The sequence below is a fragment of the Phalacrocorax carbo genome, chromosome 4 (assembly GCF_963921805.1).
Source record: "Phalacrocorax carbo chromosome 4, bPhaCar2.1, whole genome shotgun sequence".
In the NCBI taxonomy this organism is placed as follows: Eukaryota; Metazoa; Chordata; class Aves; order Suliformes; family Phalacrocoracidae; genus Phalacrocorax; species Phalacrocorax carbo.
Window position 1 is genome coordinate 49,269,833 of NC_087516.1, and position 26,759 is coordinate 49,296,591.

The 26,759-nt window shown below is 41.2% G+C and overlaps 2 protein-coding genes across 5 annotated transcripts in view; one reads left to right on the forward strand and one right to left on the reverse strand.

Moving 5' to 3' along the window:
• ARFIP1 (ADP ribosylation factor interacting protein 1) overlaps nt 1–9,142 on the reverse strand; it is a 44,820-nt gene extending 35,678 nt beyond the window's left edge. For 3 of the 4 annotated variants that reach the window (XM_064449868.1, XM_064449867.1, XM_064449866.1), the window contains exons 1-2: nt 8,966–9,142; nt 4,586–4,665 (exon numbers count right to left, since the gene is read on the reverse strand). In XM_064449868.1, the coding sequence (XP_064305938.1) occupies nt 4,586–4,663 (78 nt within the window). In that variant the 5' untranslated portion in view covers nt 4,664–4,665; nt 8,966–9,142. The remainder of the gene's footprint in view (nt 1–4,585; nt 4,666–8,965) is intronic. The other variant, XM_064449869.1, reaches the window with a different exon arrangement.
• A 319-nt stretch (nt 9,143–9,461) lies between these two features.
• Nucleotides 9,462–14,647, forward strand: TIGD4 (tigger transposable element derived 4). Its single transcript, XM_064449871.1, has one exon. It carries the CDS (start codon nt 9,932–9,934, stop codon nt 11,489–11,491), a length of 1,560 nt encoding a protein of 519 aa, XP_064305941.1. The 5' UTR covers nt 9,462–9,931; the 3' UTR covers nt 11,492–14,647.
• The last annotated feature ends 12,112 nt before the right edge of the window (nt 14,648–26,759 follow it).

Below are 26,759 nucleotides of genomic sequence, written 5' to 3' on the forward strand. Positions count from 1 at the left end.
AATCATGTTAATATGTTAGTACAACTCAGACAGAAGTAGTTTAAAGCTTCAAGATCTAAGAAAAAAAGAAACATTACAATTTAACCCATTGATATGGGGGGGGTGGGTGTGGGGTGTCAGACACGGATGAGACATGGGGCCAGACAAATATTTTCTATGCACATTTGAGCCTTAGAATTACACCTTTTCGTATCTCAAGCTATAAAAAAACGTGAGTTTGACTACGAAAAAAACCCCTATTTTATTAGCTAATAAGCAAGAAATATTAGAGAAGTGCAATGAGTTTAATCACATGTTACAAAAAGAAAAGTAATGATTCCAAACTTTAATTTAAACTTGCTTATTTTATCACAATATGGTGCCACCTTCTGGCTAAACTGTTGGTTTGCAATTCTCATTCAGCCAACACCACTAGATCTCAAGTGAAATGCAGAAACAAGAACCTAAAAGCACCAACGCAATTCAAGAATCAAAGTTAGTTTCAAAATGCAGCTGCATTATGAACAGTAGCAGCAGCTGTGAAATCATTGCTTTCAAGAATGACCTAAAGTATAACCTAGAAGAGACATTCCCAGAAGAAATGCACACCATTTACAAGCACCTGAAGAGGGAATGGCACCCTAACGCACTACAAAACTAAGAGAAACTGAAAATTTCAGCCCTCTCAAAAGGCTACCCCTAACTCTGCAAGACAGCTTCGTTAGTCAACTAAAGTGTAAAGAGTAAGAAAATCAACACACAACTGAAGGACTCTTTGTTCAATTACCTACATAAAAGTTGTCTGAAGTCTTCAAACCAGCCCATGCACCTGCACACGACTGGCAAGACATGGTACACCATCAACATGTACTTGAGAATAGGTGCTTTCTTAAAGCTCCTAAACCAAATTGAACCAGCTCTTTTCAGCCAAAGGGCCAGGAAGAGGCCCAGTCTGAGACCAGGCTGAAGTACAAGCAGCTTCTCCAACCACATGTGAAGCTTTATATAGATATATATATAAAAACACAAAGATTTTACCAGTACTTACTGAGGATCACCTGCACCATTCTTAACTGACAAGATCTTCTGTCATACTCCATTGTTAATATTTTCCCCACTTTCACCTATCACTACTCCATTTACTTTAGTAACCTTGACTTCCTTAGTAATGCCCAAGCTTTTTTTCTAACTAGTCAGTGTCTATGGGCTCTAATAAACATGCTCCTCTAACTCCAGATTGCTTTCAAAGCTATGTTACCATAACTTCTTTCAAAGACTGTAAGTCACCAAGACTTCACCTCTGTTGGTCTTTTGAAGCAGAGCTCACTACTCAAACTTTATTTGGTATCTACAAAACCTGACTGACATTACTGAAAGTGTAATAAGCTGCTTCAGTCAGCAGCATAAAACACTACCAACACAGGAAAAAAAAAACCAAAAAGGCAAGGAGACTGAAGTCCATCGAGTTCTGACTAAATGGTGCCATTTACCCATATGTAGAAGAGAAAGAAAAAGGCTAAGGACGAGCCACTCTAAGAACCATGAACTAGAGTCTGTGGATGTACGCCCATAAAATACCATCTCAAGTGATACGTTTTCCCTTTTTGAAGGTCAAGACTTTCTCTGCAACTAATTTAGCAAAACTGAATTGAAAGCTACTCCTTCAAAAATAGCGCTTTATGAAACACGTCCCTAAAATGAGAAGCTAATCATTTAGGCACCATTTTTGAAAGAATTCTAAAGACACAGCAAACAGATTCCAAAACTTTTAAGAAAAAGTTGGTGTGCTATAAATTCAAGAGAAAGTGACTTTATAACACACTACCTTACCCCATCAGTTCCTCTCATTCAGTATCTAGTAAGTGCCTTCTTTCAGCCCTGGGAAGGAATAGCTCACATGCCATATATTCACATTTGCCTAGCACACCAGATTCATCATGTAGTCAGTCTTCACTCACAACTAGGAAACAGAACAGCTGGTTTTTGGGTCATTCTTCATACAATAGAACAAACTCAAAACTCATAGCCTTTAAGTAAATAAAAACATTGAAGCACACCAAGAAGTCTAGGTTTATTTTATGAGTACTTTTAAAACAGTAATTTGTTTCATTTCATAGAATATAGAATATCTCATGTGGGAAGGGACCCATAATGATCATTGAGTCCAACTCCCAGCTCCTCGCACGGAGTTGCTATACAACACCATTAATCAAATGTTCTAGTTACCTGCCGTATTAGATTTTAATGTAGGAGATCTGTCCAACAGCTCAGGCTTCATCAGCTTGCTCTAAATCTCGTATCTGCTTAACTTCCAAGACTGCTAGGAACTATACTTCTACTTGGCACGGTAAAGTGAAGTATTTTTCAAAACGCTTGGCCTCTGACAGCTACCTGCACAATACTGAAACATTAGCACTGGCTAACACAGCTATTTTTGTTCTTCTTTCTGCAAATTGCCAGAAAACACAACGTCAAGGGGAAGTCCTGTACCTTTGGGGGATACACTTCGTTTGGCAGGGATCACAAACAAAATTGCATCTCCAAATTTAATTAAAGGCAAAACAAATAATTGGCTTGGGTGCTTTTCATCAAGAATCTCAAATAATTTAGCTAATATTGTACATTGATATACATTTATGCATTTATTCAGAGATATATATGCTCATGCATATGCATACATTAGAAATAAAAAAATAACCAGCTTCTCTGAACAACTTATGAAATCTAAAAAGGCCTAAAAGCAATTCACAGGGGTTTTTTAGGTGTTTCTACTTAGGCAAACCTTCGTATCAACTTCAGAGAAAGCAAAAAATTACTTGCTAACTTCAGTTTCATGTTATGCTGAATTACAACACCATCTTCCATTGCTGAAAGGAGGACTTTTCACCACTCCCCTTTTCCAGTCCCTGTTAGGAGCCACACGGTGTCCCACCTCCCAACCACAACACATGCCTGCCACTCACCTGACGGCACAATAAACAGACTCAACTCACTAACCCGACAATAGACCTTTTAACTGGATTAATTTTCTGCAGTTTCAGTGAGTTGAATCAGTTTGCAATGAGATCAGACATGTACCAAAGGCATAAAGTAAACAGCTGAAAAAGGGAAGTGGGATAAACTGCTAATTTGGCTCAGGCATAACAAGAAATCACCACTTGCATTTTAGTCAACAGCCTAAGGTAGCACTGCTGCCAAGAACAAATCATTGCCCCCCTTCCCCCTTTTTTTTTTCCTCTTTACCTAACTCTTCCCCCATTCCCCCACCTCTTCCCTGGGCAGAACAGTGTATTTGTAAAGCAAACAAGATTGAGGAAACACCACAGGTTAAAAGAAGGTGACCTATGCCCAAGGAGGGGATGGGTAATTTTTCCACTCAAGTCAGTTCTCCAAAAAAGATCATCACACAGCTCCAACGCTTGGACCTACAAAACAGAGGGGGTAGTAACACAATAAAACACTACTAAGAATGAAGGACTGCTCTCAGCCACAGCATCACCTTACTCAGCAGTGCAGTATCTCAAAAAAACTTAAACTGTAGACTACTGCCAAAACTAGTGGCCATTTCTCTTTACCTCTGGATGCATGGTCCTGCAACCTCACACAATCTCGGTAAGCTTACTGATCTGAGAGAAAACCGAACCACCAAATCACAACAGTATTTCTGCTGAAACAATGAGTATGATTGCTGAATGAAGTGTCCCCTTGGCAAGTGCAGCCACAAGTGATTTAAACTAAGTATATAAAGAAACTGCATCCTCAGAAGAAAATTTATCATATGTAGGAAGAGTCTAAAGTAAAACAAAGCAGGTCCTAAATTTGCATTGATGTATTAGGCATGAGTGAAATAAGCACTCTGGAAAATCATGAAGTTTGAGCTGGATATTTTATTTAGAAGAATATATTAATCCTTTAGTAACTTTTTTCTTAGTGATGTACTGTTTGCAAATATCAGATTTGGAGATATGCTACCTTTCTATGAATCACTATTCTGTTCTTCCAAAAGTTTAAAAATGAGTCACTGAAACTCTAATAACGATAGTGTCGGCATCATCTTTTTTTCATTCTCACTCTAGAGCAGCCAGGGAAACATTTACTCTTTACCTTCCTGAAACAGACTCCCAAACACATCTGATTGGCTAAATATTATCGAGAACCTTAGGAATTTGTTCGTTATTTTAAAAAGTCACAGACTTCTCCACAATGAAGATGCAAGCTGTATCCGCTCCCAAGAAAAAAGATTCACCACCCCAGCAGCAGATGGAATGCCTTGTTACAGTGAGGTTACACAAAGGCTTCTGCCTTTCAAGTACCAACCCTTTCTTCCTGCAGCACTCACACATTTCAGACTACCCCACCTAAACCTATTCAGCTCACAAAACAAATAGCACAGCGAAAGACTACTGATTGAAGTAATGCTTTTTTAGGAATTAACTGAATTGTTCTTAATAGTGTCTCAAAATCAAACCCACCCATTCAAGATAACATGCATGAGCTCGTATCCCCACACTAATTTCACTGCGTTATGTATATCAGAATTTCTGGCAGTCTGAAAATGGTCCTGGGATTGCTTGATTTTACACTAATATAACTATCACCCAGTCACCTCAGAGTCAGACTGGACCTCTTCCGCAGCTGGGTGAGATTCATCAAGTGTTGTGGATTCATTGCTGTGTTCTGACATACCTGAAAATAAAATAGGTTTGCATGCATTAATTAATGTGAAAGGAGCTGGATGTTGCACCTTACAGAAACCAAAGCAGGCTTTCATAAAACATTTCTTTTCAAGGTTCTGCTAAAAGCAAAGAGAAACTTCCCTCTTTTGATATGAACAGGTCTTTACCTCTCCAAGATCTAAGCAAGACTAGCAATATAGTCTAGCATAAGATTCCATTGCCAAAGCTACCTTCCTCACACAGAAGGCTATGCTTGCAACATAAAATCCAGTAAGTCACACAAGGCTCTTCAGCTGCTATTTCCGGTCACCCGCAACAATACACTGACTGATCCTACCACTGCAAAACTCCCAATTTTGTTAAAACATAAGATTTATCCAACCGTTGCAAGTTTAGATTGATACTAAGCCACTGGAACCTAGTAAGCCGTTCAGTCTGTTATGCCTAACTAGAAAGACAATCTCCTTCATTTTATTCTCAAAAAAAGAAGTCTCACCTACAGAGGCAAAGAAAGTCAATAACACTGAGCACAAGCACAAGAAATCAGCTCCATGAGTAGAGTGATCAAGAAAGATAAGTTACAGGCCTAGTATAGCCTAAATAGGAAAAGTATCTAAATATGATTTCAAAGCGCCAGTAACTACAGGTGACACTGCAATTCACTCAGCTGTTAGAGGGGAGGAGACAACCAATCATTAAAAATTAATCAGTCAGTCAGTATTGAGTATAATCACACATGACTTCAGTTCATTAAGTCTTGCACCATTTTATACACGTTCAGCCACATACCAGACTGAGAAGAATTACAAAGGGAACACTGTTTATATTGTATTTCCATTTCCCAAGCTATAAAAACTTTATTTAAAGCAAATAAGGTAAGCAGCTCACAGGACAAGGGAAATAAAATAAGGACACAAAGGCTGAGAAACTGAGCCATCTAGATCATAATATACTGGACAACCTATTACTTTACTTTGGAAAACCGAACACGTAAAGTAAGATATTTTCTCCAGAAAAAAAATTCATTCAGGGCTGCACTGAATGAAGTTGGATTTTTCTCCAACCAATACAAAATTCCTTTCAAAGCAATTAAGTATAACTTCTTTATATCTTTCTTAATTTTCTGTAATGCTTTCAAATATGAAAGACCATAAAGCAGAGGTGCTGCTTTCCCACACAGTCCTGTCGAAACTCTGCCTGTGGCTGAAAACAACCTCCATGCTTAACAGCTCTGCTGGTTAAAGAAGTAGTTAAATTCATTGTGTAGTGCAGTCTTGGTTAAGACAATCTGTACCTCAGTTTTATGACATTAGTGATCCTGGAGTTATGTTTGTACCTCATGTATAAGCTTACATACTGTGCTAATGCTGTTTAAAACTATTAAATGCTACAAGCAGCAAAAATATTTTCTTGATAGCCTTAAGAACTCTTAATAACCTAATCTAGAGGCATAAATGATCTCACAAACCCATGCAGAAGACACTGTGCAAAGACAAATGATTTATTTTTTAAAATCCAAATTAATTCACCATTTGTGTTACAACCTTTCTTCCTCAGAGTTTGGTTTTTTTCATAGTATTCTTTTCCTGCAAGCAGTATCAACACTTTCAACGCAGCTCTGCAGGATCACAATGACCAACTTTTAAACATGAGAAGGAGAAAACTGCAGATGACAGGTGGCTTTTGTAAAAAGTTTAACTGTACATTCTAGTTTAACTACAGAATTCTCTGATGACTGCTTCTACAGCAAAAAAAAAAAACCATGGATGTAAACATCACATGCTGGATGTAAGGATGAAAATTTACTACACATTTACGAAGATACAGAAGTTAAGTTCATGTGAAATTGTGGGAAACATGGCATCTACATACATATATTACTTATATTTAAGGTTCCATTGCAGAAATGCATACAGACTTTCCTATCTCAGTAGTTCCTGATCTTCTCTTGCAGATGTCAGAGAAAGGGTCGTTCTTTAGAAGAGCTTCCTAATCTTCAATACAGTATCAAATCTGCATTATCAATTATTTTTTCAATAAAGCAGCAACAACTTTAGAACATGCTAGGTGACTGTTCAGTGCACCAGGACATTCATTACCATCAGCTGCAATTACAACTCAGACATGTTCTGCTTGGAAAAAACACACCTGATCCATATTCTGACATGAATTTAAGCCCAAAACCCTGACCTCATCACTCCTGCCCCTCCAGATTCTCATTCCCCTCCACGGCCACTAGACCAATTCTGCAAATGCACACAAATACTGTACCGAGTAGAACAGAGGAAACAGAACAGACTGAGAATCTTCCCCCCCATGGCAAAGCCACCTTAAATGCATCTCAGATTACAAACTCAGTCATTTTAATTTCTGCTCACCATAAGTAAAACCACAAAATTTTTAAGTCCTGGGGATTTATATATCACTTCTTCAACTAGCGAAGTAAAAAGCAAAGCGAAAACTTATAAACAAACTAAGCTTCCTCTAGGATGAAGACTTCAGAGACATTTAACCAATTATAATTAGCGGTTATAAGAGCACACTTACAGACTTTTCATAAAAAGAGGCAAATTAATATTTGCTTATTCATGCAAATATTAATTAAAAACATCATCAACAATAAATCTGTTTTGAATAAAGGGTTTATTCTTAACATAGTTACATGACTTAAGTAAATGACTTATGGTCTCAGAAATGAGAACCATGGGATTCTTAACAATTACCTCTGCTTTTCTAAGTGGGATGCACTCGCTCCTTCACTTCAGTGAGATTAATTGCCATTAAGGTAAAAGCAAGACATCTTCTGTCGAAATAAAGTTTATTACACACTTCTGTTGTTGCCTTGTTACTCCACTGTGTAGATAAGCAATAGAAGTTTTTGTAGCACTGCAGAAAATGCAAGTGCTGGTGGAAAATAATGATTTAATGCATATTTTCAAATTTCTAGCAAAGAACATTATCACTAATTCTTGTCAAGATCAAGAACAGCTGCTTTAAAAAAGAATGTAAAGAGCTATATTAAACACTTTCTGCTGCAATCACACCATAGTTTCTTCTTTATGCTCCTGAATTCCCTGGCTGTTCTACTTGCAAGATTACTTGAGCTTGAAAGTCACAAGACATGATGGAGATAAGGACTGGAAAACAAGGCTGACGCTAACTTCCACACTCCCTGCTCTAGGTCAGCCTGTCAACCTGTCCCTAAGCGCTTTAATACTCTGCTCGTCTCCACATCAGCTAAGGCATGGGCTCCTGCTATGGTTTCAACTTCTACCAAAACTGGAAAAAGCAGCTGATCAAGATATTGCCTCAGCTTCCAATTTTTTCCCAATCTAATGTTCTGCATTACTTATTCCTTACATTTTAACTCTGTGTGCGTACATACACATACGTATATACGATTCAGCCAGCCATTTGGTTTCGGAGTTGCACCTACCAAATGACATCCTTCCCCAGCCCTGCAAAAGAACCCCTCTGTTATCTTTTCTAGAGAATCAACACTTAAGTAACAAAGTCACTGACTTCATGCGCTAGCTCCTTGCTATCAGTTCCACCAGACATATTTTTAGGCACATGCTAGACCCTGAAACTACATCCCGTTCAGAGGATGCAAGATGAAAGGTTATGAGGGGATTTCAGTTAAAAATGATAGATCAGAGATGTCATATAAGCAACACTAGAAGTGGTGCTTATAGCTTGTAAGCACTACCAGATGCAACACCTGCTTTTCACACAACACCACAGTGTTTCCACATTTTAAGAATAGCAAGCCAGCTGCAAAAGACAAATTGAAACACTTAAAATAATAATTGTCAGGGTGCGGAATGCATCCCAGGGGCACGAAATTTATGCAGCATCTAGAGTTTTCCTCCCCCAACAGCAACCATGTCCCCTTTCTCTTGCCTGAAACCCACCGCTGCCAACCTGAGGCTCTGCCCGCCCTCCCCAGGTGCCCACCGCCCCCGGAGCGGGGACCCGGCCCCAAGCCCCGCGGGCAGGCGAGGCGCCGCGCTCCCGGGCCCTACGGCGAGGGCGCCTGCCCGGCCGCCGACACCAGGCAGGGGCAACCCCCGGGTGGGCCCCGCCAAGGGGCTGCGAGTTCCCCCCACGCCGCCGGCAGGCCCAGCCGCAGGGGAGGAGAGGGCTGTTCCCGGGGTGCGACACGGACAGCGGGACGGGGCAGGGAAGTGAGGGGAGGGGAGGTGCGGCCCTCCCCACTCCGCTGCAGCGACCGCCGCGCCGGGCCCGGGCCCGGGCCCGGGCCCGAGCACAACCCGGGGCCCAACGGCCCGCCCCGGCCCAGCCCTCACCTGCCGGCGGCGCTGCTGCCGCCGCCCCGGAGGCGTCGTGCGGAGAAGGGAGGGAGGGGAGGGACGGCGGAGGCAGCCGGGCGGGGCGGCGCCAGTGCCCCCTCTCCGGCTTTACTTTCTTCCTTCTCCGGTACCAGCAGGAGCCGGAAGCGCTTGGCCGGAAAGGCGGCCGGCGGCGGCCTCGTCGGGGAGGTGCGGCGGGCAGCAGCCTCTCTAGGCTGCGGCGGGCGTATCTATGGTCGCTGCCCGGCAGAGCCGTAGCCATAGCAACCAGAGCTGGGGTTGGGGCTGGGGCTGCCGCTCCTGCCTTGCCCTGCCCTGCCCTGCCCTGCCCTGCCCGCTCCTGCCTTGCCCTGCCCGCTCCTGCCTTGCCCTGCCCTGCCCTGCCCGCTCCTGCCTTGCCCTGCCTTGCCCTGCCCGCTCCTGCCTTGCCCTGCCCGCTCCTGCCTTGCCCTGCCCGCTCCTGCCTTGCCCTGCCCGCTCCTGCCCTGCCCTGCCCGCTCCTGCCTTGCCCTGCCCTGCCTGTGCTTCAATTTTACTACCGCCCGGTGGAGGCCCCTGGGAGGACCGATGGGGCGCCCAGAGGCGGGGAGGCGGCGGCGGTGGCTCCTCTCAGAGGAGGCCGCGGTGGAGAGGGGCCGGGGCTTGCGGTGGTGGCGTGGCGGCCGTGCCCAGCCCTCGGCGTGCGTGTGTGCCGGCTCTCTCCTCCTCAGGCCTGAGGTGCGCCCCTGGGCCTGCTGCTCGGGGCTGGCGGCGGGCCCGGCCAAGGCGTTGGCAGAATTAACCTTCGCCGTGGTGGCGTGTGTATGGGCGTGTGTGGTGCCAGCTGTGACGGGCTCTGTAGGCTGCCCCAGCCTGTGCCAAGTGCCATGCCCGTGAGATCAGAGCGCGGTCTTGAAAACCGGCCTCATCGAAGGCACCCGCGGCTGAAAGCGGCAGAGCGGGAGCGTGCCTGTGCGTGTGTGGATGTGCACCCCTGCAAGGCGGGAGCTCGGTAGCATGGCGGAGGCTTCGGGAAGTCCTCTGCCTGAACCCATAGTGAGGAGGAAAAAAAGCATATCTATTGAGGAAAAAATTGACATAATCAGTGCTGTGGAGAGTGGCAAGAAAAAGGCGGACATTGCAGCCAAGTACGGCATAAAGAAGAATTCCTTGTCTTCAATTATGAAGAATAAAGAAAAAGTTCTGGAAGCCTTTGAAACTTTACGATTTGATCCTAAAAGAAAAAGACTAAGGACTGCTTTTTATACCGACCTGGAGGAGGCATTGATGAAATGGTACAGAATTGCTCAGTGCTTGAATGTGCCAGTAAATGGTCCTATGTTGCGCCTCAAGGCTAATGATTTTGCCCAGAAGCTTGGACATAGTGATTTTAAATGCAGTAATGGCTGGCTCGATCGTTTCAAGTCGAGGTATGGTTTAGTTTTCAGAGCTCAGCCTGTAGAAGCAGCTGCTACTACTACACGGGCTGCTCCAACTGTTTGGTACCAAAATGTTCTTCCTTATTATTTAAATGATTATCAGCCAGAAAACGTGTTTTATATACAGGAGAGTGGATTGTTGTATCAGATGTTACCACAGAACACATTTGCATTTAAAGGGGAAACTTGTTCTGTAGGTAAACTAAGCGAAGAGAGAATAACCGTAGTGGTGGGTACAAATATGGATGGCTCCGAGAAACTTCCTTTGCTTGTTATAGGAAAAACCAAAATTCCACACTGTTTCAAAGATCTGGAGTCACTACCTGTGGATTATGAAGCAAATGATATGGCATGGGTGACTTCGGAAGTGTTTGAACAGTGGATGCATAAACTTGATGACAGATTTCAAGCCCAGCAGCGACGAGTAGTTATTCTTGTTGATTCTCTGCCAGCTCACACAGAAGTAAAGAACCTGGAGTCCGTCAAATTAGTGTTCTCTCCTCCAGACTCTTCTTCATGTATAACTATGAAACAAGGGGCTATCAGAAGTCTGAAGGTTAAATACAGGTGCTGTCTTATAAAGAGATTTGTGGACTGCGTAGAAGGTAATAAAGAGTTCATGCTGACTCTTCTTGATGCAATTGAGATGTTGCACCTGTGCTGGAGGAAAGTAACACCAGAGACTATTGTCAAAAGTTACAATGAAGCAGGATTCAAATTAGAGACTGAGGCAAACAGTAATGACACAGAGGTTGAAAGTTATTTTGATTTGATTGCACATGCACAGGCAGCTGGAATGGAGTTTCCAGAAGGTTTATCTTTGGAGGAATATGCAGCTCTAGATGATGGCTTGGTAACTTGTGAAATGCCTACAAATAATGCAGGAATGTGCACCAAAGAAAGGGCATCAGATAAATCTGGGACATTTGTTGGTGAAGAAGATGATCGATTTCAGGGAGCTAAACAGCTTTTGCCATCAAAAAATGAGGCTTTGAGTGCTTTAGATACCCTTCGAAAGTTTCTCAGAAGTCAAGACACAAATGATTCTCTTCACGATTCCCTAGCTGACCTGGAGAATTTTATTCAACATGTAGCATGTAAATAAATATTTCTGCAAAGTGTGAAAGTCTGTAACTGAAAAAAGGAGTTATGTAAGTAAACAAAAATAGGCAGTTTAGTAACAAATGTTGATGCAATATTTAGTGTGTCTCGCTCAGGTGCCTAGATATACATAACGAAAGAAATTTTAAATTATGAAAAAGCACTGTGAACTGAAGTTTTCCACAAAATTGGGAGCAAAGAACAGAAAATTCGGGGTGGAGAGAGGAAATAAGTTGAACCTTTAAGATGGTAACTGTAGTAAGTACAGTGGAGGCAAAAGCAATTCTTTGAGCAGTCTGGTACACTCAGGATGAACTGCTGCCCACTTGGAATTCTTTCTTCAGGAAGAGATTAGCACTTCTTCACATTGATAATTTCACCGGTTTCTTTGGTATTGTCATCAGTGGAACAGTAAATATTTATCAGCTTGGTGCTTCTGATACTTAAGGAAAAATATTAATAACACAGAAAATACATGCTTAAGTTCTGAGAACTAAGGGGTTTTCAAAATACTTTTTTTTGGGGAGTCCTTGTTCAGGAATTCTGGCCATAGTTTATTCTTGCAGCAGATGATGAACAGCAGAAAGTTAGCAGCTTTGGATGCATTTTGTATTCTTAAAGCTGCTCATGTGTGGATGCACACAAATGGCATAATCATTTATCTGAGAGCCAGGAGACAAACCAACCTTTACTTGGTCTTTGAAGAGGTCAAAAAGGAAGGTCATTTTCTTCCTTTCAGCCTTTTTGGTATTTGGATTTGAGGAAGATCATTCTAAGCAACTCCAAGTATTTCTACAGTAAATAAAGAAAAAAAAACAAAAAAACCAAACAAACCAGCTTATGCAGTATCTCCACTCAAGACCTTACCGAACTCTTGTTTTATTTACTATACTTGAAGACACTGCTGTAGGAGGCAGTGCACCAATGCAGTTCACTGTTACAGGTGCCATGAACAGGGGTGCTGTTCGCATGAATGCCCTGTGAAGTTGAGTAACTCACAGTACATTTACACTTCTTCAGGTACAGGGTTCAAGCAATGCCATCATACCAGAATGGAAAATCTCATTTTGTTTGAGACAAACAGTTTGTGGCTTTTTTTAAAACCTGTTTTAAATATTTGCCATACTTACCAATATTAATTTTTTCAAAAGTTGGAGAGGATAATTTTTCTGTTTTAGAGGAAGAATAAAATATTCTATGGAGGCCCTTTAGGAAACCTGTGTAATAAAGAATCTATTATGGTGCCTATAATTAACCCATGAGAAATCATCTCTTGCTTACTTGAATATTCAGTTTTCAGAAAATAGTTTGGCTAAAGCTTTGCTTACTGTTCTTTCTGGTGGAGGTCAGTTTATCAATTTCTAAAAATATTTCAGAAAATGTATCAAATTGTTGGAAGACAGTGAAAATATTGGGGGGCGGGGGCTGTTGGGGGGGGGTGAGAAAATGCCTGTGGCTAAACTGTATGAATGTTTTACTAGATACCCTAAAAAAAACCCCCACAAACTTCTGGTGTCCTATTATGCAATATCTGATGTGAGCTCCATCCAAACGATATTCTGATGAAACAAGAAATTTCTGTTGAAGTTCCAATAAATGAAGTCTGACGCAGAGGTTTATAGATTCTGTGAAAAAGGTACCCCTCTGTATTATCTCTGTAAACTATTTATTTTGTTAAAATACAATGTCTTTAAAGTTAAAATGCAAAGTCTTTTAAATTTGGAAGCTGTGTCAAATAAATCAGCATACTTTGCTTGCTTCAATACTTTAGAACAAGCTTATGAAAAGTATTTTTTAGCTAAGCTTATTTGAAGTTCCTGTAAATCCCACAGAGCCCTGTAGATAACTTTCCTATAGTAATCTTTTGATTTAAAATCCATGGCTTACTTTGCAACGGCTTCTCCCACTAAAAGCAAGTTTAGGAAGAAGTTTCTATTATCCATATATTAAATTTGTATAGTCTTTAAAATTCAACGCCACATGGACCTCATCGGCCCAGGATCCAGTAGGGAGGCTCTTTCCTTCTAAGAGAATTCTGAGTGTGAAGTGCTGGATCTGAGTGAGAAAGACTTGTGTAAATAAGCAGCAAATCTTGGTGAAAGAAGGGTTCAATCTACAAAAAGTGTGGTCTTTGCAAGATGAGGCTTAGAAAATCAGGAGGTAGGAAATAACATTGTTAGCTGATGATGAAGGAAGTAAATTACTGAGGGCTGTCATACTTCCTCATGAAAACCGGAAGGTTTTACTAATTTGGCCTGGGCTTTGAAGGTGAATTGTGGAACTTGCTTTAAAAAATGTACAACCCATCAAAATCCCATACCTTTAGAGAAATATATGATTTTTTCCTAGCCTCCTAGTTCATTCTGAGAAGCCAAGCTAAAATGAACTCACTGAAACTATTTTTTTAGGACAGACACTTCAGATTCTAACACTATAGCTTTCAAAATTATTTAGGAGCCCAGATATTTCTTTTCACTTGGATTTTGGTCACATTTATAGTCAAACAGAGAATGTGAAATCCATTTTGAAGCTTGTTGCTATTTCAGGTGTTTGTTCACAGGGAAGTGGAGCCTCCTCAGGTCCGAAATGCTAGCAGTGAAAAAGGAAGAGGTACGCTATGTAAATGTTAGTCATTTCAGCCTGTGTACACAGTTTGACCTAGAGATTTTTTTACATTGTCTAGGTAAACCACCAGCACGCTGGCTTTTCATGTCTGAGGTGGCATCTAGTGGAGGGGGAGGAAGAATATTACTTTAGACTGCACCATATTTTAAAATAAGAATCTTTTCTACAAAAGGCAGATTACTGAGGCTGTCATTTGCTTTAATACTTCAGACATCAGTTTGGACAACCGTGTTGTTTCCTGTATGCTTTTCTACTGTACGCTATAGTTAGATAATAATTATGTGCTTTGGCATCAAGTCAGTGAGGTCACTTTAAGTAACCCAAAGTTATTTCTAGAAGTGTGAACTGAAAATATGAAGTTTGAAGAATATAAGTAACTTCCAAACATGGCCAAAATAGAAAAAAAATATTGGAACATCTATTTGACATAATCAAAAGCATCATCAGAGTAATTCTTGAGACAAGTAATATGTAAAATTAAGTATGCTTTTCAAACTACATCTGCATTTGAAAATTTTAATAAATACTACCCTATTTCTGATTTCTGTGTGTGTTACTGTTGTGTGTGGTTCTTCATACCTTTCAGATCAATAAAACTACATCTGCTTTTAAAATTATTACTCAAAGGAACATTACCTCTAAAGGTAAAAGGAAATCAACAAGTTTTTGCTCATTTAGGCAAAAACAGAAGAGAGGGGGCAGTCAAGGATTTATAGGAAAGCCATCCATATGTGCCTCTATACCCAAGATCCATGACATTTTGATAGCTAAGTAATCTGGAGGGAGTAAATAAGTAGATGGTTTCTTATTATTTGTTGTGTAAAGCTTGAGAATGATAGTCTCAAACACGCAGAATCTTCAGTGATTTTAAATTTTAGAAACGCCATACTGCTTTGTTTGCTAGTTTTCTCACAGTAGAAAACAGCAATCGTATGCAAGTATTAATTTCAGATCATTTTTTTTTGTTCTCTCTACCACCCTGGAAAGTATGTTGGCTCAGGTAGGCAACCAATTTTTCAGAGAACAGTAGGAACCAACTGAGACAAATTTAACTGCAACAATTCCATAAGCTCAAATTATAACAGTAAAATATTAGCAAAATACCTTCAAGATTTTTTGGTGGTTGTGTTCACTGAAATGGTGGAACAAATATTGGCCTACTCAACAGTTAAGTAAAATGTGTGGTGACCGGGCAACTATGGGATGCAATGACACTATTTCACATGATTTTCTTCCCTTAATATCAATAAATGTTGGTGCTTCCTGTTTTTGGGAGGCAATTGTTAAAGGAAGACTTTGCGAAGTTCTTATTGGGGCCTATCACCAGAGAAGAGCTTTTATATTTAAGCAAGGAAGTCAGTATTTGTATCTAGATGTTTTAATGTGACTATTTTGGGGTTTCCTTTCTTGAAAATCAGAACCAAAATCAGCCAATATCATAAGCAAACAACTCTCTTCTAATTGAAATTTTCACAGTGTGACGAGTGACAGTGTACTTCTTATCGATACATTCATTAACAATAGAAAAATCTTTGCAATAGATGAAAAGATAACAATTTTATGCCCGACAGCCTGTTTTTACACACAGCTTTTGTATCACTAAAGCGATGATATACAGAGATGCGATTCCCTTTTACTGATATAACTAGCTGTGGTATAACCACCTCATTGTTACATGAGATTACTACTTCAAGCATAGCTCATTGCCCTTCTCGCTGGTCCAGTTACTCCATTTGAGATGTATTTTCTCTCTTACAACTGTAGCTGTTTAACTGTGTTGGTCTAGTTAAACCATACAACTTCTGGGCTAAGGCAGAGTGGGAAAACCAGTAGTGTCTTGCTAACTTCTTCACAGCTGTGTCACCTCTGCTCCTTGAGCGGAATGGAAATGTGTAAATTACAAATTACTGTGATCAGTAAAGTGAATGAATACCACATTGAATTACCCGATTGGCTGAGTGAGAAAATGCCGTTATTTACAACAATTTTTAAAACGCCTTACTGTGTTTTACAATATTTCAGCTGAAAGCCACACTCTTCTTAAGCTTTCATGCCACCCTATCTCTGGTGTAACTTCCCAGCCTTGTGTGTGAACAGCACCAAGGGGACCATGTCAATCCCCTCGCTGCACGAGTAGCTACAGTCTGTGTGAACTGTCAGCCTGCATGCAGGTCATCGGGGCGGTGGGCCCCAGAGCTGGTTTGCGTCCTCCACTTGTCCTGCGCTCGTGTTGTTTTGTGCCTGTGCGGGCGCTTGGTTATAATCACCGGGGTAGTGACTCATCTGCCTGAGAAAGCTGAGGTCTGACGGGACGGTGCAACCTCACCCCAAGTGCCAAATGAAACACCATTCATAATATATTCATCCGCTGTTTGAAAACTCTGTGGGACCCGGGATTGCCGATGGAGACATCCCACGAGGGTGGTAAGAGGTCTCAGCTCTCCTGGCCCCTGCTCAGCAGCAAAGCTGAAGAGCTCTACTTGTTGAACACTCGCTGTTCAAGAAAGATCACTTTGACATGTGATAACTAGTTGCTGGATTTCTCATCTGAAGTCATCCGCTTCTTGTGAGACGTGCTGTGAGGCTGCCACCGTATCGTGCGTACAAGGAGACAACTTACTGAAACCACTGCTTTCCTTCTAGCAGTGTTGGTGCCTCATACTTCTAGGCTATATAAGTGATGCAGTATGGTATTTTGCTATTCAAAGTTGTATTTCTTTCCTCTTCCACCTTTTTTCATCCATTGCCTTCTAGCATTTTATATTCATTGATATCCTGCTAATTCTAGGGCTAATGTTAGGATCGTTGGCACAATCTTCTGGCAAGCTGCTTTTCTCCTTACTCTCCCTATTTCTAATATTATCTTTTGCAGGTGGTATTTTTGAATCATCTCGTGTATCAGTTAGTATCACCCTTTGGGTACACATGCGCGTGATCTCAGGCCCTAATTTCTCCCTTGCTGTATTTAGTGGCCTTCCCAAATCCTTGCCTCATTTAGCCAAGGACATTTAGTTTGTCCATGTTTCTTTCTAACTTTTTTTTTTTTCTTAGAGGAGGGAGAGCAGTGCTGTACTTTTAAGATTCTTAATTTGACATTTAGTATAGTGGCCTAAACCATTTCCTTTTTTCTTTCATCTCTTACCCTTATCTGCCTGTATAGCGTCCTTGCCACAGTTCACTTTTACATTTCCATTTCTCAATATCATACACCTAACCTCAGCTCTTTGGATCCTTCTTTCCCCCTCTTTTACTGGCCCCATCTAATGTTTAAACTACATTTCAAACTCCCTTCTCCTCCCTTCCCTGATTCAATGTCTGTTTCTCTTCTCCAAAAACAAATATTTAACTCTCTCTGGAGACAACCAGTTTTTGCTGTCTATTTTACTTGGTGTGTCGTCATGATACCCTTAGATCAAAGATTATGTAATGATTAAAAATATGTGACTTTCCCTACATTTACCTCTTTGCATTTTGTTCTCTCTCATTCTTTATTCCTAGCACTTTCAAGTCTTTCCTTTGTTTGAGCCTTTCTTTTGCACTCCTGATTTTTTAAGCTTGTAAAAAATAAACCCACAAACAAAACCTGCACAAAGAAAGAGTTTGGGGCTGTTTGTTTACATAGCTGTGTTACAATATTGCATAAAATACATCAGATTAAAAGCCAGCTGGGATATTAGCTAGTTTCTCTCAAGGTTTTTATTTGAATTTTCATCTTTTGTTGTTTATTTTTACTCTGATTTTTCCTATTTCAATAGTTGTTTGTGAGTTTTCAGATATTTATGCCCTGGTTGGTTTTGTGGCCAGCCCATATGGCCTGCGATCTTGGAGAAAAGCAGGTAGATCATAAAAAGAAGGAGTCAAAAGGCAAGGTGCTGGTCCATTCAGGTTCCCCTGCAGGAGATCAGGAAGAACTTGTAACTTAGGTTAAGCAGAACTTTTCATTCAAAATCAATATTCAGAGTCCTCTGAAAGTGTCCGCATCCATACACAAATTAGCCACAGAAATTGATACAAGAGAGAACACCACAGGATTTCTGGATTTAGGACAGCAAGAAATAGCCACTCATAATTCAGCTCTACTCTGAAATTAATTGATGCAAGGGTTTTTTTTTCCCAGAGCTAAGGAGACATGATCTCTGTAAACCATACGTCACCGCACTGCCCAGGGCTCATCTACATTTGGGAAGCAAATAGAAATTTGCATAGAGGCAAAGCAAGGCTGAAACAGTATTTCTGTGTGAAAACAGTATTTCTGTGCAGTCTCGAAGTCACAGGAAATGTCAGATGAGCTTGAAAATTGGCATAGCGTTTCAGAAGTTACCAAGAGACACTTTCTAGAACAGACTTCGGATCACTGAGTTAAAGAGATACTTATTACATGCAATTCCCAACAACTACAGAACTATTTCTGAAGAGCTGGCCTGATGGATATCAATTTTATAGCTCTGAGAAAATGTGGCAAAGAGCGTAAAATGTACATTCCACGCATGGCACAGACAAACATTACAATTCAAATTCTAACGGAGTCAGACCCTCAATTCCCTGTGAGTGCCGAGGGTGACCAGATGCAGTGCGTATATGGTGAGCATGTGCGGAGAAGCAGGAGCAGATGTGGCGTACGCTGTAGACATGCAACAGCAAGACAGAAAAGACAGGTACAGGCAGACAGAGCTACAGGCTCTCAGCTCTGCTTGTTGAGTAACTATAAAGGACCGCCCTATACCCCATCAGAAGGGCTTTTCCTACGTGCCCCGTTTCCAACCCCATTTTTTTCAAAAAAGGAAAGGAAATCATCTTATGAACTGAAAGAGATTTAAGCTTTGATAATTTCTGACCAATTTGGCAACGTCATGCTTCATACTGTTGTAGCGCATAGAAGTTGGCAGCAGAAACCAGAACTACAAAAGGTAAAGCTGAAGTAAATGCACAATGAAGCTTGTAGGTTTTTATGTCATGTTCCTACCTGGCCTTTACCCAGCCCATGGGGAGTTAGCAGCATTACTACAAGGGGCCACCTGTACAGTCCCCTAAATCAGACAGCACTTTCAAGGATTTGTCAAAATCTAATTTAATGCCAGGACCTTGCCCACTACTGCTAACAGGAGAGCATTTGGCAAACTTAATGCTTGGATGGTTGGAAACCATCTTGTGATTGCATCTTAAATATTCATGGTTAAATAGCAACTAAGAGGCTTTAGGAAAAGAACAGGACTTGGCAATTCCCTAACAATACCTACACCATTAACTATAGCCAGACTCAATGCACACGTGCAACTTGAGACCTGTATTCCTATTTAAATCCCAGTCTTGATCTGTCAAGGACTAATACTGGGATGGCAGATATCATCTTGGGCAATGAGATTATATGAAATTTACATTAATGTAAGCTTCCTAAGGGATTATTTAGAATGGGGATTAGGGAGCTTTATGAATTTAAAACTTCCTGCAGATTTCTTCATCTTCTCACCTCATCTCAGAGAGGGGAGAACCCAGTGGCTTGCAGTGGCGCAGTCTCACAGCAGGTAGCACGATCATTCTGAATGGCCTTCTTTGTGGGGAGCTCTGCTAGTGTTTGCCAGCATATTAGTCTGCAAGGATTAGAAGGAAATGCTGCAATGTATGGAAAAGAGCCCTTACACTCCAGTCAGCAGGAGGTGTAACCACTGCTCTGCCTCCCGAGTAGATTAAGCCAGCCTCTTACTAGGGTGTCAACTCCTCAGGCAAGGTGCATATTTGTGAGATTACATCTTCAGAAAGCAGAAATGCAGGCACTGGTTTGTTTGTCATCATTCATCCTGCGCTCTCCTTCCTGTCTGCCATTCCAGCTCCCAGAGATTAAAAATTCCCCGTCAGTCACATGCCCAATCTGATCAGTCCCCCAGTTCAGAAACCTGAGATAGTTCCGTGCCACCCACCCACCTGATTTACAGGCTTTAAATATAGATCCTATATTTGGCAGGCATCTTTTTGCTTTTTTTGAGTACCAGATATCTGCATTCTCTAAAAGCATTTCCAGCTCTAATGGGAAAAGAATGAGTTGTGGACCTCAAATGAACTCCACGTTCCTCTCACCGTGTGGAGATACGTCCTGGTTTCAGATGGGATAGAGTTAATTTTTTTTTCCTAGCAGCTGGTACAGTGCTGTGTTTTGGATTTAGGATGAGAATAATGTTGATAACACACGGATGTCTTTAGTTGTTGCTGAGCAGTGCTTACACTAGTCAAGGACTTTTCAGCTTCTTGTGCCCTGCCAGGGACACAAGAAACTAGGAGGGGGCACAGCCAGTACAGCTGACCCCAAGTGGCCAAATGGGTATTCCATGCCGGATGATGTCACGCTGAACAAAAAAACTGGGGGGGAGTTGGCTGGGGGGCGGCGACTGCTGCTCAGGGACTGGCTGGGCATCGGTCGGCAGGTGGTGAGCAATTGCATTGTGCATCACTCATTTTGTATATTCTATTATTATTATTGTTGTTGCTGTTATTTTCTCTTCCTCTGCTGTCCTATTAAACTGTCTTTATCTCAACCCACAGGTTTTACTTCTTTTTTTGTGATTCTCTCCCCCATCCCACCGGGGGTGGGAGGGCGATGAGTGAGTGGCTGCGTGGTGCTTAGTTGCCAGCTGGGGTTAAATCACGACAAGATACAATTACAGGAATTTATATCAGGTGGAGATCTGCCCTTACTGACTTTCCTGGGGGTTGTAGCCTCAGGCTATGTGTGGATTGACCTTTGCAGACATGGTAGGAGACGTAAAACTTCACAATTAAGTAGTCAGAATCAAAATGGATTAACAAAGAAATATACATTCACTTCCAGGAAGCCTCTATTTCCTATAGGATCATATCTATGATTCTTTCCATCATGGGTTTCATTACCAGCCATTAGCACTGACATCTTTTACTCTTAAGGCAGTTGCCTGTAACTGGACGAATGCCAATTCTCACAGAATTTTAATATTGCTTGCCTTCTACACAGGGTACACCTGAGTATAAAAATGGTACCTTCTGACAGTAGATCAATCTTCAGAGAGCAGCATATAGGCAACGTAGCAGCCTGTCAGACCCAGGAATTCCTTGCTTCACACCACACTTGGTGCACTTATGCTTTGGCACAGAGGTGTGACTGGGCATGGATAGGTACATAGAAAAGGAGCTACAGGAGTCAAAGGGTATCGGTTTGTATAGTGCTATTAGGGTATGTAATTGGGCTGCTAGTCCATACTGAAGTATATTTCACTGTCACAGCTCTCTACAACAACCAAACAAAATCTAATGAAGGTATGCCGACCTGCACTGCTGTCGCAGATACCAGTCCAGACATGGATCTACCTGAAAATGACCTACAGCACATCTAGCCCAGCTGTTTGGAAAGGATTTCTCCCCATACCAGACTCAAGCAGGAGGAAGGGGACATAGACAGCTGCTTCTATTTTGGCAAACTAAACGTTTCTGCAACTTATTTAAATTAATGAGGTTTCACTAAGTGACATGTCGGTAAGCTCAGCACTTGCACAACAATCAAATTCTTAAGGTTTCACTAAGAGACAGCTATATTGTAACTTAAATATGAAGCCATTCTGTATATTCAGACAAAATGAAGCGAATAGACATGTAAACTTACTTAAACAGTGTAATAAATAGGCATAGTTCCATAGTTCATGGGGAATGAAGAAAGGCATATCTCAAAGAGAAAGAAACAAAAATAAAGTAGCAGGAAAGACAAGGCAAAATTTCTGGGGTTTTTTTTTCCAGGTAGTCTTGCAGCACTATAGCCAGCTATACTGAATTGAAAGTTCATTTAAACACAGGGTGCTGAGGAGTGGTGCTTTCTACCAAAACTCCACTCAGCATATCCCTCCCTGGGTTGTGACCAATGGCATTTTGGATGAGTAGAATATATATATAAAAATAAAATTTATCGCCTGCATGAAGAGCTGGTCAGTGATTACATATATCACGTGTTGGGACAGGGCACTGTTTTCAGAGAAATAAGAATTATAGGTAAGATACTACTCGCATTGCCTACTGAAAATGAAGGTGCAAGTACATGACTTTCCAGGTTTCAGCATGGCATCTGAATGATTTCAGTTACCATGCAGAAGTTTACAAATTCCTGAAATAGCACCCTTGGCATTGCAAAGACTATAGAAAACCGGTAGAGTTAGCAACCCATGTGCTTAACACGATCACGCTGGCAAAGGGATGTATCACATACTAGCATCTGTGATGGTCAAACCAGTATTAACAATATACTGCCATAGGAAATACCTTAATTGCTTTTTTAATTAAATCCTGTTTCAAAAATATACTTAGGTCCCTTTTAAAATAATCACCTATGCTTCATTGCTTCAGTCCTAGTTTCCACTGGCATGGAAAAGTGGGCAAAAATGCCTTCAGGAGCATTGACACTTGTCTGTACAGGGGCCTAAAGTTAAAAAGGCACATGCTCAAAACACAGGCTGAAAGCCATCCACACAGCTTTAATTTAGTCTCTTGCTTGTATACACATTATAAATACAATCTCTCTATAGACTATCATGCTTTTTTCCTACAATATGTGTCTAGTTTTCTGCCTGATGCCATCTCTTTGATTCCACTGGGACTATTTGCATGCTTAAATACGTGCATAATTTTGCAGAGCTGGACTAAGACAGGAATGGAGGCTGCCTCTCCATGATTTTATAAGATGGCTTATAATGCTAGACCAGAACTGGGCACTTGGGTTAGACCCTTTAAAGATATTTGAATGACCAACTAGGAAAATACACTTTTTCAAAGTATCTAGGAACCAAACTTGCCCCAAATCAGATATCCATATTCTTGAAGGTAGTTAGTGCTTATTTGCATCTTTAGGTATCTAAGTAGCTTTTAAAAAGCTCGTCTTTAATGTTTCTTTATAGTCTGGACTCTATATTATATTATTTGTGAAGTAAAGTTCAGTAATTACAGTGCAAATATGCAAAGAAAAAGTAGAGACATTTTAATTCTAGAATAGAGAAAGGGACTTAGATGGGAGGATAAAATGTGGCAGCGCCACAGCCTAAAAAAGTATCAAGCAACATTTAAGCAGCATTATTTTAGGACATCAAAGTTTATCTTCAGATACTTAAGGTGTGGCTGGAAAAATTTCAGTACTCACATTACAATTTGGATGTGCTGGTGTGTTTTTTAGCGTACAGTATTACTGCAAGAATGTGCTTTTCAGATTTTATTATCTTCTTAAGAATCATTCACAGCTGAGAAAATAACCTTCAGTCAGTCAGCTGGAGCACCCTAGAAATAAAAATAAGAAGGGTTTAAAAAAACCTAGTTTACTTTCCCTCAAGTACCTTGTTTCTCTACTCTTCATTTTACTAAATTCGCCAGTGATTACACCCAAGGCAGATTTATGTTTATCTTTTCTATCCTTTACTTCATCAGTCTCACTTTTTATTATCTCTGAGAAATGTTTCAAATTCTGTAGAACACTCTGGGGTTTTTTCCAAGCCAGATCTTAAGCTAATACTACTTGAAAGTGACAACTAATGAGTAGGCACCTCCATGTAAGACACACAGTACTGACGTTTCATGTAAAGATAATTCACTGGCCGACGGCTTTTTCCCCCATTTAAGTTGGTGACTGCGCATCTATTAACTGAGCTGATGCATGAAAGCCTGCGGCCAGACAAGGCTCTGATCCTTGTGCTGGACACCCAGGCAGTGTTTCTTCTCTTGCTCCCTTGAGCAGTCACACAGAATTTCCATTTTCTGAAGTGTTTTTCTAAATTGCAGAGATACTCTCCTTAGCATTACAATCGTATAGTCCGTCCTGTATCTGTCTGTACTGCGACGTCTGCTCCCCTCCTGCATGTATGCAGTCATTTCCATACAAAACCACTTAATTTCTGATACTGGAGCCTGCAGTCGGCTCCCATTCTGAACAGGCATTTGAGTACATTCACATCTTTCTGCGAGGCATCTGAAGCAATTTGTTCCTCCTAGCTTATTACATCCGTACACACGCAACTCTACTTTTGGGGTCAGATGTCTTCCCAAACCTCTGGCAGGGACTTGAGGGAGACCCTCTCCTGCCAACAGAATTGCAGTGCTCCAATGAACCACTTATTCCTTACGTTAATTTATTTTGGACTGTTTATACCAAATGTGCACTTACAATACAAGTTTGGGATACATTGCAACCCTGCAGAATATTAATATTTAAATCATTCAGTCTCTAATTCCACCCTAGACCCTAAGAACTGTAATGCCTCATTTACATAATTATTTTCAAAGAATGAGAAAAACCTTTAACTAATAATTCCCTGTGCTGCTCTGCAAAGAAGTGAAACCCAGATTTATTCATACATAAAAGATCAGGAAACTGTCCCAAGCCCTTTTGAAAACCATTGCATTTCAGTTTCATTCCATCACTGGCCTCGAAGGATCCAAATAGATGAGATTAATAAATTGAAAGTTTCTGTCACGACAGCAGCATTGTCAGAATTCATAAAAGTGCCTGAAAACTCGATTCTCGGAATTGCATTAGTCAGTCCTTGGTTTCTTGTCTGAGATGCTCATGGCTTCATGACTGACAAGGGTGCTTTGCATAGTTTTGAAATAAAAGGGGGCACAGCATCCTGGCCCAACTGGCCATGTTTTCCATGTTAAACCAGCCAGTTTTGGGGGCAGAAGAGGGTGGCAGTGGGGGCGCACAGCCACTGCCAGAGCTCTGGCACTCAGACATTGCAAAGCTCAGACAGAGCCTTTATTATTTAGCTGCTGAAGGGAATGTGAAGCTGGTAGCGCTGAGATAAGCACAGGCTTTCTCCAAAATACAAACCCTGAAGCTGTACTTTGGGGGGTTCACCCACCTTCATCCAGCCTGCACTGAGACAAAGATACATCTCGTGGAGTCTCACCTAGATTTCAATGGTAGGAGTCTAGGAAGACCATGGGTGAAGGGTTTCACGGGCAAACCTCACACTAGGCTAGTCGGAGGCACTGCCTGGGACTGCCCACATCACATAATAAGGCTGTGTTTCCCTAGCAGTCAAATAACGCGAGGCCGTTGCTGACCAGGCGTCGTCCTTTCAGAAGTGCAGTCTTCAGCTGTGGATTCTGCCCAAAGGAGCCCCCAGGAGGAAGCAAATTTCAAAACACAGTCAGTACTACAACGTAATACAGGCATCATCTATTTTAAGATTTTACACAAGTTACAAACAACTTAGGAAGTTTTTGGCGTGTGCAAAGTTTAAAATCCACACGCAGCTTCCTAAAAATATAGTAGAAACAAGGTGTCCGGCTACACTTTGACATAAGCCTGCCAGTGCCCTAGCTGTACCCTGCGGCCTTTTTCATTTCAGAGGAGTTTTTCAATGTTAGAAGTCTCTCTCTGAATCCATTTTTCATTTTGTTAAAAAAACCTGAGATACCAACATCTGGATATTTTCAAGTATAGTTTTGTGTCTTCTTTCTGTTCCTATTGAAGTCTCCAAAATATTATAGCCATGATTTAATGGCCTGTGTTGTGTGTAAGGAAGAATATAAGGAGAAAGGCAATGAAAGAAAGCAGAAATTTACAAGCCCAGTTAAGCAGAGAAGTACTCAAAATTGGCAGGTACTTGTTTTTATGTTTTTATTATCACTCTATTTTAGTTATGTTATTTTACGATACCCCGTTAGGGCCAATATCTCATTGTTTTAAGCATTGTTCTAATTTATACTGATAGCATTCTTTTCAGAAAGGTATAAATCTTTTTCTTGTGCACCTCTGCAGCTGAAATAAAACATAACTTGTCTTTTCATATAATCCAGAATTGAGAGAGTTTAGGGGAGAGAGAGCTTTATCTTCTGTAACTGACCCAGGCAAAGCTTGCTCTGAAACAAGTGCAACCATGAATGCAGTTCCAGATCCATGTGGGGTTTCTACACAAGGATGCTGCAGATTTTAGCCTTGATTCTGCAACTTTTACTTATATCTGCAGCCACAGAAGCACCATTGCAGCTGGCACTCAGGCCAGCTTGAGAAGCCTGTGGGCTTTGCAAACCCTCCTTTGCTTTGGGGACATTTGTTTTTTTATGCTGCAGTGAATTGCAATATAGTGCAATTTCCCATTCTTTCATGGTGCCTTGTGGGAAAATTTTCTCTGTCCTTTCCCAACATATGTCAGAGGCAGAAGTTATTAAGGGACTAGCAGAACTTGACTGGCGCTAGCCCCTGCCTGCACATCAGAGCAGGCAGATTAGCTGCTGACATCTGCAGCAGAGACGCTGCACTAGCAGGACTTTATAATATAAGCCTTATAACTAACCAGCAGCTTGCTCCATCACTCTCAGAATTTTAGCCATTGTTGTTGTTGTTGGAGTTTTCATAGGAAAAGGGAACAAGAAGAGCATGAGTCAAGAGGCTGCAGCATTACAAAACATTTGTTTTTCTGAAAATGTCACCCTGATGACATCCTGTAATCTCAGTGATGCAAACCTTTCTCTGATTAGGGAAGAACATTAGCAAACAGCCTAGCTGGCCGATCAGAAATACCCTTTACAACATAAAAATCAATGAAAGAGTTCTGAAAGCATGTGCAGATGTTTCCAGTTGGGTGATATATGCTGAAAACCCAGGAAACTTAGTTGTCTCACCTGTGAAAAGACATTTCTTTTGCTAA